Below are 16,159 nucleotides of genomic sequence, written 5' to 3'. Positions count from 1 at the left end.
AAAGAGAATAGGGGGCATTAAGAAGACTCATCTCCATCCGAACCATCGTTCCTAACAGACTCGACTAATGGTTGCCTTGCTTGATGACGAAGCTATTAACCTTGCCTACCTACCTAGATGTAATCGAGATCCTGCGCACTAATTACTAGATGCATCCATCTATCGCACAGGTACCGGCATGGAGGTGGGACTGGCTATTATTACTAGAAGTGGTCTAGATCAAATATGAATGAATATTCTACTCCGGTTAAAAAAGAATAGTGGGTGCACATCCTCTGTGGAAGCCGGGGTTAGCCCCACCTTTTAGCAGGGATTTGGCTGGTCCAGAAGCTTTCTGTGGTAGGGTAGCTTGGAGTTACTCCAAAATATTTTTCCTCGTCTTTTGGAACTAGAAGCTGCTGCACTGCACTGCACGTGTTGCGTGACGATCTAATCTTTTGAGCCAAACTCAGATCACACGCTTACCTGCTTGGTACCTACCTACCTTAACTATAACTTAGGTACCTACTTGTGAGATTGTACAAGCGCTCATAAGAAAAGAAAATGTCAGCCACCACAAGTCTATCAAGGCAAGCACTCGCCCGTGCCTGGAAACAGGCGCCTGTGCGCCCCACGACATCCTGCACATTCTTCTTCGCTAGGCACAACGCGGCCAGCCATGCCTGCGCCTACTCGACCGAGGCACCCCCTCCGCCGCTGTTGGCCCAGCTCAAGGGCGACCTCAAGGGTGCCATGAGAGCCAAGGACGCTCCGCGCCTGGCCGTGCTCCGCTCTGTGCTGGCCACGACGCTCAACGCGAGCAAGACGGGCTCGCCCATCAACACCGACGCGGCCCTCGTCGCGCTCCTGCGCAAGACGGCCCGGTCGTACCAGGAGGCCGCCGATGGCTTCCACGCCGCCAATCGCCCGGATCTGGCCGAGAAGGAGGAGGCCCAGATCAAGATCCTCGACGAGTACTCAGCAAAGAGCGGTATCGAGACGGTCGGCGAGGAGGGGCTCAGGGCCATTGTCCGAGCAGCCATTGAGGGCTTGCCGGCCGACAAGAGCAAGAATCTTGGCGAGGTCATGAAGACAGTGCTCCGTCCTGATGGCCCTCTGGCCGGCAAGGATTTCGAGAAGTCCGAGGTTGCCAGGATCGTCAAGGAGGAAGCAAGTAAATGAGGTGGAGATCGGTGAGGCATGCCGAACTCCTTTCAACAACTAATACTACCCACTCACGCCAAACGAAAACTCGGCGGATGTACTATACTGTATAAAATCTACATCTCTCCCAAGACCTTTGTCGAGACAAAGAAAAATTTTGCGACGAGCCAACCCCATCCCACTTCGGAATACAAAAGCTTGAGGCAGGTATTTTTTTTGCAGGTGTCCAGAGGCCAGAATATCACGACGCTGCAGGTTGGAATCACAGCTGTGAATACGTATCATAAAACAAGGAACGGGAAAAGACCTGAGCGAGGGTACATTTCAGACCCTGGCCTGATCATAGATGGATGAAAGCAAGAGATCGCTGCATTAACTAGTAAAATATTAGGAGACTTGATTATGTACATCAACGCCGTGTAAGTATAGAGTGAAGCTCCCAATCCTTGCTGTAATAGCTCTCTCCTGGCATGGCCACTGCCTGCAGGAGATTGGGTTTTGGCAGCTAACCCTATCCTGAACTCAGAGCCGGATAGCGCCCTCGCGAGACCCCCGGATAAGATCCTGTATCTCAGCGTGGTCAGCAAAGAGTGTGTATGCAGTGGTTGTAGCCTGAAGGGCAAAGATTGACTTACCATAACCCTCTCCAACAAGCTTGCCCAGCGCAGTGCAGCAAATACGCAACCCAGGATGGATATAAGTCCGATGAAGCATAGCACAATGACAAAGCCAAGAATGCCACTACCCCGATTTCTTGACCGGCCTTGACCCCGACCCGGAATCTCTTTGACGCCCCCACAGGAAAACCCGTAGCTGGTCTCAAGACCATCATCTCCGTCGGTCCAGTCCAGGCATTTCTTGATCTCGCCGTCATCTGTAATGTCGATCAGAGGCAGCGCGTCTTGTGGTGAGCAGCGACCGCCTGTGTACCGGGCCAGTTTCGGGCGTGAACCGTCCTCACAAGCGCCTGGCTGGCCGATGCGGAGTGGGCGACCGGCCGGCAAGCGTTGGCAGGTGTCCGGGGAAGGATGCAGAAACGTCGGCGCCGTCGGGCCGTGTTTGGAATTCCAGCAACTGTTGTGGGATACGGAGGCCTTCTTGGACAGCGATAACGGCACCGGCTCCTTCTTTTCAGGCACGAGCTCTTTTGGATTTTCGGGCAGCTCGGAGGGATCGCAGAAAAAGGCGACGCCGCGGATCTTTTGCATGTCGTCTTCACCAACCACCCTCAGCTCGTTCCAGGTCGAGAAGCAGCTGCGGCGGCCAATCTCCGAGTCCAAGAGCTCAATCAGTCCGTTCTCTGCCGTGACTTTCCTGTCCGCACATTTGGGATCGGCGAAGAGGGCCAGCTTTGCCCGGGTCCCGTTTGCACAGGTCGCTGGGCTGAGCACCTGCAGTCCCAAGCCCGGAGTCGCCAAACAGTGAACATCCGGCTGCATGGACCACTTCTTGTGGCCGCCGGCCCGACGTCCGTTGCACGCCGGGAAGAGATGGCCGACTAGTACTCCATTCTCGGCATTCGTCGCTCCGTCCTCGGGCTCGGTCGCCACGGCGTTGTGGGCTATCGCTAGTGCGGCGAAGATCGCTAATGACCACATTTCTTTTTCTATGTTTTTATTCTTTTTTTTCGGTTTTGTGTCGATCGGTGTGTTATTCTTTTTCCCTCTCTTTTTATCGATGAATGATGAGAAAAAATAGAAAGGCCCTGGAATTCACAGTAGACGGAACGGGAGCTTTTGGTAGCCTTGCCGGGCAGCAATAAGGTGGTGGGGGCAGCGATCCTCCGTCTGTCTTATTACAAATCTGGCCAAAGTAGCCAAGACATACAATTGGTTAAGCTTTAAAAGCTCTCAACGTCCGCTGGTTCAGTCCTTCCAGCTGGGGCTGGGCTTACGTATGGTCCAGGGGCCTGGCTTTTTGTCTATTTCTTTTTCCCTTAGGGCATTTAGGTAGGTCAGGCTGGCCGAATGCCGTCCTGGTTCAACATTCCATAGTCGGTTTTCTATTCTTGCTCTGAAACTCGCCAGGGTCGAAATGGGGCTCGGTGCCCCTAAGACCGCCAAGTCAAAGACATAAGCATCGTCACCAACGCGAAACAGGCGCTAACCAACCACCGGACTGCTCCGCGGTGAAATTACCTATTGAATCATTGACTACCCAGCGAGAAAAAAAAAATCAGCTCCATACTGCTACGGTACAGTAGGTAGACTAACCCCCGGATCACCTATACCGATGTCTGCCAGCTTCGGACTTTTGCTGGTCTGGGTTGACGGCCTGGGCCACTGGTTCGAGGTCTGGCCAGTCAGCGTCTAAGCACTTTACTTCTCGCCGAATTCTGCGACAGGATAACCACGGAACCAGCAAACAACAAAAAAAAGCGTGCCTGTCGGTATGCCTCCCTGAAAGAACTCCACGCCAAGACCCGTTGTAGACTGAATGTCTCTCGGCGATTATGGCTCTGACTCTGAGCTACATCCTAGACCTACCGTAGAGGCCTAGGTAGTCTAGAATATGTCTAGTGTTGGGGCTTGGAGGACAGTAGAAGGGTATCGTTGGAGCAACATTGCATTTTGTGGTTGGTGGTCCAGAACATGGCCAATTTTAAAACGGTCCTGCGATCAACCACATCATGATTCTCTGGAAATCGGCCAAGACCGTTATGAAGCTTGGATGTGGGCGCCGAAAGCCTCTGTGGGAAAAGCTCCTCCAAGGACTCTCCGAACGCCAAAGAAGGTACAATGATATTTTTGGAAATTAATTAGTCTTGGTTTGGTTCGTCAAAATCACGTTATCTCCAATCCCAATCGAATTCCCGCGACTAAAGTCTAGGAGATGCAACAAAATCCACTTGCGACGCGGGCAATTTAACTAGCTAGCTCTTACAGCACGCAGTTTTTTTTTTCAGGTACGCGTCAGAGCACGACTTTTTTTTTCAGGGGGGGGCTTGTCTCTCTTAGTCTTCATGCCTTTGCCGGGCAGGACTGCTGAGCCCCCGTACCAGATGCTGGCTCATTATCTGCAGATGCTCACCGGGGCTTTCTGCCGATGCAAACATATCTAGAAAAGCCGTCATTGGTCAGAAGAGGTTTGGAAATCGTCAGCTGCTCGTGATTGTGATGTAATCGCCAGACTTACAGTCGAAAATAAGCCTACACGGCCGCAAAGGGGAACAGTCAGTTATACTTCAAATATGATTGCCAAGCTTGACTCTCTTGGAGCATGCGCGAGACGGTACCTTGTAAGCAGGATTTTCGGCTTCATTCCGAGCCTGTGCCACCAGCAAGTGAATATCCTTGAGCGACATCCCCAGACCCTGCGCGAAGGGATAAGTAGCCAGGGACGCCAGGAGCTTGTGCACATTGTCTCGGTTAGCGGCCCCTATGCTGCGCTCCCTGGAATCTAGTGAGCCCCGGATTTTTCGTCAGTCGTCTTGACATGTTTTCTGGAGATTTCGGAGATCCCTTTTGTTTTCGTGTGTGTGCACTGACTATTAGACCAGGCGCTCATCGGTAGCGGCATGTCCCTGGCCTCCACGTCAACCAATCCCGCGCTCGACATTAGCGTCGCCAGCCGAATTGCCGCGTCTGGGTCCTTGTAAGGGCTCTGACTCTGCCGGTATTTTTCCGACCACTGGCTGAGAGCGTGGTCTGCGGTTGAGGCGTGACTTTGCATGTTAGTAGACGTTCTCCAGTCATTGCTGAATGTGTTGTCGCCTCTGAAGGATTTTTGCTCCTGCTGCTATGGAGAGAAACCCACATTCGGTCAAGGTTCCATTGTCAGACTGCGAGATGAAGCTCATCTCTACCATCTGACACCAGCCTCCCGGTACCAGGACTCGATAAATATCTTCCAAATATCCTTCCCACCTGTCTGCGTGGATCCCACCGGCAACCATTCGACTGTGGACGAGATCAAACGAGTCTGAAGCAAAAGTAAATCTGCAATGCCTGGTTAGTTCTCGTTCTTTTAGCAAGTCTATGGGAACGAGGTGGTCGTGGGATAAAGCCTCACGGCCGGTTCAAATCGTCAACCTGGAGATCCAAGTTTCCGGGGAGCGCCTCGGGGATCATCATCGGGTTGATGTCAACTCCGACCACCTTGCTACTTGGTTAGTTGAGCCAGGATCACATGTGCGGTCTTGAGTCATGCGGAACTAATACAAGAAAGAGACCAGAAAGGATATAGTATGAAACGAGCTTTCTTTCTTTTCTTTTCTTTCTTTTTTTTTTTTGTTTTTTTTTTATATAATTTTTTCTCAACATACCTCGCATTTGGGATGTTGATCCGCGACCTCGATCGCCCATGAAGCTGTCCCAAAGCCACAGTCGAGGATCCTCTTTGGTCTTCGTATTGGTGGAAAGATTGATCTCCTGTCAAAGAGCTGTGTGAAGACTTGATGCATTATATGGAGGCGTTCCACTTCGTCCTAGATATTCGACAAGCCAGTCAGGAGGGAAAAGCCAGTTCATCATGATTGATAAAATATATGTCTCTGGAAAACAATGACAAGATCCTATGACTACCTACCTCGTCAACGGGTCCAAAATAAGCACCATTCTCAATGGCATAGCGCTGGTAAACTCTGCCATGGAGATAGATCGTCTCTAGGAATTCATCGCTGAGCTCGACGGTCTGAAGATCACTTCTAGGGCGGTAAGCTGTGGTGGACATCAAACTATCCCAGGTGTGCTGCTATATGGCTAAGAAGCGCTTAAAAAGATGAACATACTCCTCCATCCTCACCGGTGATCTGAAGAAAGGTGGCTACGTGTATCTAGATCTCAGCTGTACGATGTCTGTTGAAGCTGTCCTCGTGTTTATGCTGCAAAACCCTTATGGAAGAGGGTGGGACAGTCTTTCAAGAACTTGAGGACATAAAGCTGGTGGGTTGAACAAGAATGCTGTAATGGAAAAAAAGGGGGGATCAGGTTTGACAAGTGCCGGACTCTGTCTCCGCTGTGTTATCCCTCGTACAGAATACAATCTGGACCCAGTCTGTCGGAAGTCCCGGTAATCTGGGTGGGCATAGCCACTTTTCTAAAAAATGATTGGGCTCTAAACATTTGAGATAGATATTTCATGCAGGAAAGCGAGCCAATATGCTGTTTGTCCCTCAGTATCAAGGCCCCCGCACCCCATTTCTCAGACAAAGATTCTTGGGGCTTAAAAGGGCTCAAGTATACGGGACGGACTTCCTCTGCCCACACTGATATGAGTACCACCCAATGGTCGAGAATGAGAAGGAACGTGGATCGACATGAAATCAAAAATACAATCTCAGTCGAGCTGCCTCTTAAGAAAAAAAAAAAAAACAAGCAGCCCGTGGCAAATGTGTAGAAGTGGAATGACAGTCGCCCAGCTCGAGCCATGGCATGGGCATCATAATGCAGCCTATTTAGGGCACTGAAGCGACTGCCTTGCTTTTTTATTTTTTATTTTTTTTTTTATTTTTTATTTATTTTTTTTTTTTTTAGCCCCTCGTCGCCAGCGAGACAAAACCAGATAGTCTTCCAAGGGTGGCACACAAGTTGCAGCAGGCAGGCGGGCTCTGAGGTGTGGATACTCCTCATCTGTCGGGCGGCCAAGTATTTCTAACGATGCAGTCATCTATCCATGGCACGGCGCGCATGCGGCTGCGTAGTGCAACCCACGCATTACCAGTATGTATGCACCATTACCCGTGGAGCTGACAGAAGACGGCAGGTTTGCTAGTCAGGGGTAAATGATATTTTTGGGCCAAAATAAGAAGAGATAATAGACAAACAAATATGAAAAGAAATGCAAAACTCGGCCATGGGCAACCACTCAGCATATCCAAACCTGACAAGAGATAATGCCCTGCTTTTGCTTGAAATGGCAACAAGCCTGCAGAAAACAAAACTTGCAAAAGTAGCAGGAGGGTATTTCGGTGGCTAACAAGTAACAGCTTGCGTCGTCTTGCATGCTGCACTACCACTGACACTGCATCTGGCCCCCGAACCACATTTATACCCTCGACCAGGGTTTACCTCAAGTCCACCAAGGAAATAGGGCCATACGTAGTACATATGCGGCCATATGAGGTGGAGTGGAACTTCCGGAAGCAATTCCATGGGCGATTGGGGTTTGGGCAAGAGAAAAAAAAACAGCCTGTCGTAAAGTGGTGATGGATGGTAATTAGCTTATTTACTTGGCGGTCCGTCTCCTCAGACCGACGACTCCGTACAGTACAGTATGACCAGATTCCCCCCTTGCTCCTACTGATAGGGGTTTTTTTTTATGGGAGAGATTTAGTTTGTATAATAGGAGACGCAAGTGTCCAAAAAAAGAAAAAGAAAAAAAAAGCAAAAATGGTGGTGATTCATAGAATAATCATACGATGTCGGACCATTTTCGACCCTTCTCTACGGAAGCTTGCATCCCAACCCAAGGCTTTCTTTGCTTTGGTCTTGTTTAAGACAAACAAAAAAACAAAAAAAAATGATTTGTCGTTACAGAAAAGGCGCCAAAGGGGCGGTACGAGGTTTGACTGGGGGAAGAGCGGGAACGACCACCCACTCGGGAATCTTTTCTCAACCGAAATCCATGCCCATGGACTCGGATCCCTTTTCCTGACCAAAAAGAGCCAGTGAGTTGCCAGCGTATACAACAGAGCTGACCACCCCACTGAACTTAACCCACTCCGCATACTACCATCCATTATCAACTGGCTCACAGTCACTGGCAACAGAAAAGTGGACCGGGGAGGAACGGTCGCTTTGGAAGGGAAGAGCTCCCGGGGCCGGGGGACACATCACCACACCCCTAATCCGACCCGCCACTTGTCCAGGTTTGGGAAAGCGGATAGATACCTAGCTTCCTGTACGTGGTACTTCATTGCGGCGAGCTTGCAACGGAGAGAAGCGCGTGTGAGGAGAAATTCAGGCTGGTTATGGGTACAGGGTAAAGAAGCTGTAAGTTTGACCAATGCGAGGAAACATGGAAGTTCGTGATTGCGTACCCTTGCCCCGGAACATATAATAAACTTTGAACTCAATTGTCTGGGAATTTGTTCAGTTCGGTGGTTTCCTCTTTCGGCAAGATATATTATCATCTTGCTCAGTAGGCAGTGCATGTAGGTAATGAACCAGCTGAATAGGCAAGGTAGGCATGTGTTAGATCATTGGTCAAGACGCGGCACCAACGCAGGCCGCCTGGACAACCGAAAAGAATGTTGCAGAATCAAGGCCCCTCCAGTCCGCTTTGCTATTAATGCCTGTACTCTGTCTGGCTCATCGTCATAGATATCGGTACAATTTTCTCAGATGGCCTCCCTCGAAAGTATTTGGGAACAAAGCGACAAGGCCTCCCTCCCATCTTCAAGTCCTCTATTAGCACCACGTGAAAACAGGATTCCGAGTTTTCACCGGCTCCAGTCTCTCCACAATGACCTTGCGCCGGCTGCCTTCCATACCCTCAGCTGCCGCGTACCCAAGGTCGCCGTCCATGTCATCGTCGTACGTATATGAACCAAACGAATCTGCCGACGCCCTCGCGCCCCCAGCAGCACCGCTCGCTGAAGGCGCGTACAGTTGCTGCGCAATACTATTGCTGTTGCGTCTGCTCGCCGCAGTGGCAAAGGAAAAGCGCCTTTCGTGGTGAGGCGTGTACATGTTCAGACTTCTGCCCGGACCTTGAGAGCTTCGCGCGCTCAGCAGCGGGGGCCGTTGCTTCGAGGTTCGTGCGTTATCCAGCGTAGGCGAGGCAGGACTAGCCAGTTCCTCTGGTGACGACGTCACCGCTGCACCTGATGCGATGTCGTCGCCGCCGCCATCGCCAGTTTCACCTTGATTCGTAACCGAAAGCTCGAAACGACCCGGGTGAGGCAGATCTGCCGGTGGACTTGCGATATCAAGTACATCAACCGCAGCACTGGATGACGCAACAGCTTTGGAGGATGAATTGGCAGCACCTATATCCATCTCCTCCTCCAACAGCACGTCACCGCCAAGTGGGCCGTCGGCATTCGAGGTACGATGCATCTCGGAACTGGTCGCCCTCATAGGCACGGCAACAGGGACGTCGACCAAGTCATCCCATACACAGACCTTGGCGCGCCGAGTAAGTTCGAGCGGGCCATGGTCTGCTGTCTTGAGCGTCTCGACCACATTCCATGCTTGGCCCTTCATCACCGCTATTTGACGTGCAAACATACGCTCCTGAAAATCAGGGTCCAATTGGAACACTTGACGAAGCGCCAGTTGCGTTTGGGACCACCAATGTGTCGAAGTCAACAGGGGCAGAAAATGGTCTCGTGTGCGCTGTGAGAAAGGACGACCTATCAGGTCAACGGGCAGGAATAGCCAGCCAAACGGAAAACTGATGAATAACAATGACATGTCAGTATCCACTGCAGGGAAATAGCGAAGCGACAAAGATTTGCAATATACCTTCGCCATGCATCGGGATGTTTCCACGGCCACGATAAGGAGTTATCAATAGCTCCAATAGAGATCTTAGGATCCGGCGCTGTCGAAGTTGGCCGAGTGGTTGCGTTCATTGGCTGTTGTTTTCTGTAAGGATACGATGCCCTTGTCTCTGGGGAACCTCTGCGAGACAAGTCCACCGGTCGTGCTGCGTCCTCCGGCTCACGTGAGTTGCTTTCGTCAATCTTAAGTTGAACCGGTTCTGAAGTGACCGAAACCGTCTCGGTTTCCCAGTCGACTTTGATCATCCAATTATCGAGGCCTCTGTCGGTATTGCGCATTATATAGTCCAGGATGACCAGCTTCTCGAGCTCCTCCCTGAATGATTGCTTCAGGGTCTCCGTCCAGACAAAATTATCGGGTCCTGGCGGCCGGGGACTTGCCCGGCTACCCCCACTGCTCCCACCGACGCCCCCTTCATCATCGCTCTCATCCTCTCCGTTAGCAGACGCGCCTCGGGACGGCCTGCAGTTGTCAGCCCATCGCTTCCTCTTGTTGCGATGCGAGTCACTTGTTCTGAAACCGGACAGGTACTGGTCAGGCCAGGGATGTTCCCGGAGGAAGATGTTAGCATCCTTGAAACCCTTGAGGAACACCTGAAAGCTTCCAGGTTTTGACGGAAGGAGTTTCTTGTTGCGCGAATGCGCGTAGCGCTCCCAAAACGGATAATGGAATGACTTGGATGCAAGGTGCACGACGTCCGTGTAGGGTACCATATGCGTCCGCAGCTGACAGTCGAGCGTGTAGGCGGCCGCTTCGCTGACGTACGACAGGTTGGGGATTAGACTGTAATTAAGGAGTGGCCCAGTTAGAATGATTGTATTTATTGCAAATGATCACAAGTTGCGCCTCTGGGAGCTAGTCAAAACGACTTACCAGGCTCGGCCGAAACAACAGGGAAAGAGGTTTCGGTGTATCCATTTGTTCCACTTTGGATTGCCAGCCGCGTACGGCTCCTCATCCTTGGGCTTGAAGACACCCACAACCTTGCCGTCGGGATTCCGCGCAAAGTAGCTTCCTGAGCTACCCTGCGAAATCATAAGCGGATGAACGCCTTGCTCGATCGCAACGCGCACACTCTCGACGATGGCATCGAACTCGTCCGAGCTCATTGCAGGAGCACCGCCGTGCGCATTGGGATCCGCAAGGGTCTCGGCTGTGAGTGGACGCACACCTTCGGGGGCCTGGAAGACCGAGTGATGGATCTCAAGCCGTTGGTCTTCCCCGGGCTTCGTGTCCCGATGGCGCTTGAACTTTGAAGCGATCTCGTCCGCCCAACGCTCGAGACGAGCATTGATAGCCTTGATGTCTACACCAGAGTTCGACCGGCGGTGGCCCCCAAAAGGTCTCCTGCTGCCTCCATACCCACTATCGCTCTGGAACTTGACGCCATTGCCGTTGCTTCGGCCGGCCTTGGGCGACGTCATGCCGCTGTGAGGCCTTGGCTGGTCGGTGGGTGCATATCGCGGTGCGGCCGGGTGTTGCAGCGACGCAAAGCTACGTCCAAGGGGTTCGTCATCTTCCGAATCGCTGAGCTGGTCAGCTTGTGCAAGTCTCTCGTAGCCCGTCGTTGTCGGCCGTGAAGGTGCCATAGTGGCTGGTCACAATGTGGTGAGTTGACAGTTAAGATACAAAGGGCGGCATCGATAGGGGAAGCTCGGTCGGCAAAGCTGGGTAAAGCGACTTGGTGGTGGTAGGTGGTAGGTGCGTGTGGCGACGGTACCAAGTATGTACACGATAAAAGGAGAGAAGAGAAGTTGATCAGTAACAATGAATATAAACAGAAACTGTGAAGGACCCCAAAGAACGCCCTCCTCCTTAAGGACAAGTTTTAGGAGAGAGACCGAGGCGCATTATTGTTTTGGTAAATCGGCCGTGTATGTTAAGTAATGAAGTCTCAATTGTCAAAGTAGGGGTTGGCTGTGGTAGTGACGCGCCAGAACCGACCGATGGAACCTTCGGACAGTGAGGTCACCAAGGCCCTTCCTTATGTGGAGTGACTAAAGTAAAACAAGAAAAGTTGCGACAAATGCCTAGGTAATTGCTAGTTTGTCGGTCTATGTACCTAGTAAATACCTACCTTACCTACCTAGGTACGTACCCAGACACAAAAATCAAAGTCCAGTAGAACATCCATAGGAACAGATTCAGAAGAAGCCAATAATAGCTTCGGGTTAGCGAACAATATTCAAACCGTAGGAATATTTCTTGCCTTGAAGTTCAACAGCCAAATCTTGCGATTCTATTTTGGCACTCACACAAGCGGATACGGTACTCCGACTCCTTTCACATGGAACAAGCCGCCCCCACCTGGGTACTTAGGTACCTAGCGAGTGTAAGGTGCTACAGTACGCCACACCACTCCGCGCCGTACCGTACTTCGAGAAGGCAAGCTTGGAGCCCAAAGGGCAGAGCAAGGGTTAATCAATTTGCTTGGCCACCTCTTAGAAGGCAGAGAATAGCATAGATCTCTTTTATCAGCATTTGATCTTGGCTGCTCGTTGATTAGTTCAATTTGATCATTGATTCTTCACGACTTGATGCTGCGGAGTTAACTGTCAAAGGGGCAGTTTGCATCTTTGTCGACGTTGGCGAACTGGAGTTCACGCTAACCTCCACAAGCCTGAGATACAAACGCGACGCATCTTGCCGAGCTACGACGATACAGGAGGCACGAGACAACGAATGATGGCATGATAGCCCCAGCTTTTCAAAACAAAAAGACCCGGAGTTCAAAGCGCAATACCAGTGGAACGAGTGCGCCGACCCACGCGACGCCAACATGGCCGACTTCGAGAGGACGGTAATGGAACATTACCAAATCACGAGCCTGACTCCCGAAGTATGGCCCCAAGAGAAGGACAACAGTGACGCCTCAGAAGGCGAGGAGGACTCCAATGACAAAAAGGCAAAACTCAATCGGAGGAAGTCGAGATATCAGGCTCTCGAGAGGGCTGTTAGCACCAGGAGCAGTGTGGTGCCGGGATCGGAGAAGACAGCAAATGGCATAGGGAACTTGGTGCAGAGGGACGAGCCCGATCCCCTGGGAACTACAGACAGTGTCGTACGCACTCTGAAGCAGTACGGAGTGCCTCTGCAGGATGATCCTCGCTTGAGAAACCGCTTCCTCCTCTCGTCCACCACCTTCTCGCCAGCCCTCTTCCTCTCTCAGATGCACGCCTCGGCCGACACCAACCAGCTCCTCATGGGCCTTGACGCGCTGTCTCAGTCCATCGACCAAAAGTCCGCCTCTCTCAAGGTCCTAGTCGAATCCAACTTTGAACGCTTCGTACGCGCCAAGGCCACCATCGACAATGTCTACAAGGAGATGAAGTACAGGGGCGCAGAGCCACCCGCACCCCCCACGGCGCGTGCCAGGGCCCACTCGCGGCATACTAGTAGGAATAGTTTTCGAGCGGGCAGTGGTAACATCAACCTTACCGCCCCTCTGACGCCGCAGCCTCCGGATCCTCGCAAGAAGAATGCCCTCACCAAGGAGAGCGAATATGGTGTTACGGGCATAAAGACCCCTCTATTGGACGTCTCTGCCAAAGCAGAGGACGTTTGGGGCCCTGCCTTGGGCGGACAGGAGCGCGAGGAAAATCTCAAGACGGTGGCAAACTCGCTCGGCAGGTTCGGTGAGTACGTGGAGACGAGCGCCGCCATCGCGGACAGCATCAAGCGCAAGGACCACGAGAGCTTGATAGAAGAGTACTCCAAGGCAAGGAGGTTTGCGGACGAGGCCCGGCGCATCGCTCAGCAGCTAGGCTCCACGCCGCCTAGTGATTCGCAGCTGTATCAAATTCTTCTCGCTGCACGTATGTGGCACGATGTTGAGGAGCAGATCTCAGCGTTCAAGAGGACAGTCTGGCGGAGGCTATCTGCGCTACACAACGTATCCAAGTCTGATGGTCCGGGCCAGCCGCAGGATCAGCACATGGAGCTCATCAGCCTATTGCTGGAGCTCGGTGCTGAGGACAATCCCATATATTTCTGGCTCCTGAGTCGGTACGACAACCTCAAGGGAAAGATTCAGTCATACGCAGACCGCGCCAAGGTTGAGATCGAAGTCCTACGACGGAGACTGTCGAGCAGCGAGAGGCCAGCGCCTCGGGCCATTGGATCTTACCTGAGAGCACTAGGGCGGCAGTCAATCGATTCGAGACCCACCAACTATGATTCTGGGAACATAATAGAGCTATGGGAGAAGATGCTCATGTTTCTCAGTACGCTCTTGTCTCCGCAAGGCATTCTGGCAGAGGTTGTCGAGTTCTGGCAGACGGTGCAAGGTTTCCTCGATGGCAAGATTCAGCGCTCGCTACCAACAGGATATAACGGCGAATCACTGGTACACCATCAACTATCGGAGGACTGGGCATCGAACCTGCAAAAGGGCACTGTGGAGCTGGTAGAGATGGTGCGTGAGCATGTCTTCATCTTCTTCGCTGGTCCACCCCCTGAGGATATCTCATTGCTCTTCTCGCCGATGCCCCTGTCACCCAAGACGCCGATGTCAACATCGCTTGGCGGCGCGCTCTCTCCAACCGCCTACAGAGACCCCCGGTTCAATCTTGATCCCAACAACCTACCGCCACCGTCACCCAAACGAGGCGAGGCTTGGGAGAAGTTTGCTTTCTGGCCACCCTGGTCAAATTCTGTCAGTGCCGTACACTACCTATCAAAAATGCTGGCTCTGATCGGGTCGGGAGCCTCTGAGATGGCAGCGATCGCACCAGTGGGACTGGGTGACGCCCAGGAGTTGGAGCTTCTCAAGACGCTGGTCAACGTGTCGCGCGAGCGTTGCGTGGTTGCTCTCTGTGCTGCGTGGAACAAGGATGCCGAGACCATCAAGCATGTCGAAGACTGGAACCGAGCACCAGAAGATCGAGACGTTACAAAAATGCCGGCATGCTTCTCAGCGTTCGAGGGCACCCTGCTTGCCGGCATGCAAAAGATTCTGTACATACCCGAGGCCTCGGCAAAGGCTGGTGCTGAAGACATAGTCACAGCCCCACCGACAAAGCTGCTTCAGATGGTTCGCTCCCAGTACGTCACCACTCTGTATAAAGCGCTGAGTGGCATGGTAGAGAATGCCGAGAGGTCGATCAAGAAGTCCGATGACGAATGGACGACTGACCCCGAGGTCCTTGGCGCTACGAGCGCGGCTAACTCGCGCGTGACGAGTTTGCGCATGAGTTCGGGTACCAGCAGCATCAGTGTTGGAAGTGGTACAATTAACGCGGGCGATAGGGTAAGTCTTGCAGCTTCAGATAAGATCGACTTGCTATTTTACTGACTCGACACTTGCAACAGAACGTCCGAATGCTGTTGACTTTAAGCAACCTTCAACGCTTGAGGTCGGACCTAGTGCCCTCGCTCAACACGCAATTCGAAAACGCCTTCTCCGTCAAGCTCACCGACGAAACTAAGACGATCCGCGACGTCCTCGGCCAGATCGACGCCCGCCTGTTCCAATCGTACACGCGCCCGTCCATCGAGACGCTCCGTGGCATCATTCGAGCCGGCGTAACGGCCGCAGACTGGGCCCCCGCCAACGGCGCCAAGCCCCGCGAGGCCCGGCCCTACGTATACGAGGTCCTACTCACCCTGGTCCTGGTGCATTCGCAGGTCTCGACGACGGCCTCATCGCTTACCACGCAGGTGCTCTCGTACCTGCTCGAGCAGACGTCGCGCGAGCTCCTCGAGGCCTTCAAGACCCGGCCCCGCTACGACCTGTCGACGCTGCTGCAGGCCGCCCTCGACGTCGAGTTCGCCGCCCAGACCCTGCAGCACTACACGACGCAGCGCGCCAAGGACCTCCAGAACCAGATCTACCAGGAGATCGAGAGCCGCAGCGACAGGGACGCCGTGCTCAACATGCAGAATGAGCTGCCCGAGCTACGCAGCCTGCTCAAGCGGTTGAGGGACGCCAGCAAGAACGAGTTTGCGTGCTTTAAAAAGGTCAAGCGGTCAAACTCGGCCGAAACGGAGCGCAAGGATTCCGTATGAGAATGGTGTGGTATAGACCAGGGAGCTGGCATAGCATACTCTTTGTTTACAACGTCTTGCTCTCTTTTCCTTCCGAGTTGCATAGCACCTTGACTGAGTAAGCATGTCGTACTGAGATCTTCTTCCGCAAAAAATGGCAGCATATAACTAAATTAATCTTGGAATGATGACACGAAGCTTCGCTTTGGATGATGATAATACTAATGGCCTGTTCATTCGTAAAAGGGGGGACGCCATATGGTGGTACCCACTCAGCAAGCGTTCTCTTATTCGGTCTCCGTACTGGCCAATTAATAGTTAGTGATCGAACAAATACGATTCCGTAATCATTCAACACGGTTAAACTTTAAGCAAATAGGTGACTTGGGTTCCGACCGGAGTATTCTGGACACTGGACACTGGTCAAAGAGCATCGGATCCCATATCATAACAAGGCTCTCTGTGAAAGTACGCTCGGAGCGATCGTATCGCACGCACCATTCTTACAACAGACCGCTTGACATGAATCAGCCAGACTTCAAATAAGAGATGATCCCCAATTCCCTCACCGGAGGGTTTGGCTT

At 52.3% G+C, this 16,159-nt stretch overlaps 5 protein-coding genes across 5 annotated transcripts; 2 read left to right on the top strand and 3 right to left on the bottom strand.

Annotated features, from left to right (window-relative positions):
* The first annotated feature begins 381 nt into the window (after positions 1–381).
* MGG_07154 (uncharacterized protein) lies at positions 382–1,596 on the top strand. The gene has a single exon (XM_003715304.1). The coding sequence runs from the start codon at positions 544–546 to the stop codon at positions 1,159–1,161; it is 618 nt and encodes a 205-aa protein (XP_003715352.1). The 5' UTR covers positions 382–543; the 3' UTR covers positions 1,162–1,596.
* MGG_07153 (uncharacterized protein) lies at positions 1,491–2,879 on the bottom strand. Its single transcript, XM_003715303.1, has 2 exons — positions 1,779–2,879; positions 1,491–1,707 (listed from the first exon to the last, which is right to left on the bottom strand). Exons 1-2 carry the CDS (start codon positions 2,739–2,741, stop codon positions 1,666–1,668), a joined length of 1,005 nt encoding a protein of 334 aa, XP_003715351.1. The 5' UTR covers positions 2,742–2,879; the 3' UTR covers positions 1,491–1,665.
* A 109-nt stretch (positions 2,880–2,988) lies between these two features.
* MGG_15081 (uncharacterized protein) lies at positions 2,989–6,615 on the bottom strand. The gene is made up of 11 exons (XM_003715302.1): positions 5,873–6,615; positions 5,671–5,785; positions 5,408–5,569; positions 5,155–5,240; positions 4,900–5,081; positions 4,632–4,790; positions 4,379–4,542; positions 4,279–4,292; positions 3,527–4,200; positions 3,357–3,425; positions 2,989–3,296 (listed from the first exon to the last, which is right to left on the bottom strand). The coding sequence occupies exons 1-9, from the start codon at positions 5,878–5,880 to the stop codon at positions 4,170–4,172; spliced, it is 921 nt and encodes a 306-aa protein (XP_003715350.1). The 5' UTR covers positions 5,881–6,615; the 3' UTR covers positions 2,989–3,296; positions 3,357–3,425; positions 3,527–4,169.
* A 988-nt stretch (positions 6,616–7,603) lies between these two features.
* MGG_07151 (phosphatidylinositol 4-kinase type II subunit alpha) lies at positions 7,604–11,824 on the bottom strand. Its single transcript, XM_003715301.1, has 3 exons — positions 10,464–11,824; positions 9,552–10,373; positions 7,604–9,480 (listed from the first exon to the last, which is right to left on the bottom strand). The coding sequence occupies exons 1-3, from the start codon at positions 11,177–11,179 to the stop codon at positions 8,493–8,495; spliced, it is 2,526 nt and encodes an 841-aa protein (XP_003715349.1). The 5' UTR covers positions 11,180–11,824; the 3' UTR covers positions 7,604–8,492.
* Positions 11,825–11,947: 123 nt separating this feature from the next.
* On the top strand, positions 11,948–15,935 carry MGG_07150 (uncharacterized protein). Its single transcript, XM_003715300.1, has 2 exons — positions 11,948–14,838; positions 14,901–15,935. Exons 1-2 carry the CDS (start codon positions 12,370–12,372, stop codon positions 15,594–15,596), a joined length of 3,165 nt encoding a protein of 1,054 aa, XP_003715348.1. The 5' UTR covers positions 11,948–12,369; the 3' UTR covers positions 15,597–15,935.
* Positions 15,936–16,159: the final 224 nt, after the last annotated feature.

This window comes from Pyricularia oryzae, chromosome 2, assembly GCF_000002495.2.
Source record: "Pyricularia oryzae 70-15 chromosome 2, whole genome shotgun sequence".
In the NCBI taxonomy this organism is placed as follows: Eukaryota; Fungi; Ascomycota; class Sordariomycetes; order Magnaporthales; family Pyriculariaceae; genus Pyricularia; species Pyricularia oryzae.
The sequence above is the reverse complement of the archived record's forward strand: the minus strand, read 5'-3'. Positions and strand labels throughout refer to the sequence as shown.

Coding starts and splice junctions, on each gene's coding strand:
- MGG_15081 (XM_003715302.1), bottom strand. Junction 5,570..5,670: donor ATTTTGGACCCGTTGACGAG/GTAGGTAGTCAT, acceptor TCGAATATCTAG/GACGAAGTGGAACGCCTCCA. Junction 4,543..4,631: donor GATGAGCGCCTGGTCTAATA/GTCAGTGCACAC, acceptor GGGGCTCACTAG/ATTCCAGGGAGCGCAGCATA.
- MGG_07154 (XM_003715304.1), top strand. CDS start 544: ATGTCAGCCACCACAAGTCTATCAAGGCAAGCACTCGCCCGTGCCTGG.
- MGG_07153 (XM_003715303.1), bottom strand. CDS start 2,741: ATGTGGTCATTAGCGATCTTCGCCGCACTAGCGATAGCCCACAACGCC. Junction 1,708..1,778: donor GCTTGTTGGAGAGGGTTATG/GTAAGTCAATCT, acceptor GCTGAGATACAG/GATCTTATCCGGGGGTCTCG.
- MGG_07150 (XM_003715300.1), top strand. CDS start 12,370: ATGGCCGACTTCGAGAGGACGGTAATGGAACATTACCAAATCACGAGC. Junction 14,839..14,900: donor CAATTAACGCGGGCGATAGG/GTAAGTCTTGCA, acceptor CACTTGCAACAG/AACGTCCGAATGCTGTTGAC.
- MGG_07151 (XM_003715301.1), bottom strand. CDS start 11,179: ATGGCACCTTCACGGCCGACAACGACGGGCTACGAGAGACTTGCACAA. Junction 10,374..10,463: donor TGTTGTTTCGGCCGAGCCTG/GTAAGTCGTTTT, acceptor CCTTAATTACAG/TCTAATCCCCAACCTGTCGT. Junction 9,481..9,551: donor CATCCCGATGCATGGCGAAG/GTATATTGCAAA, acceptor GTTATTCATCAG/TTTTCCGTTTGGCTGGCTAT.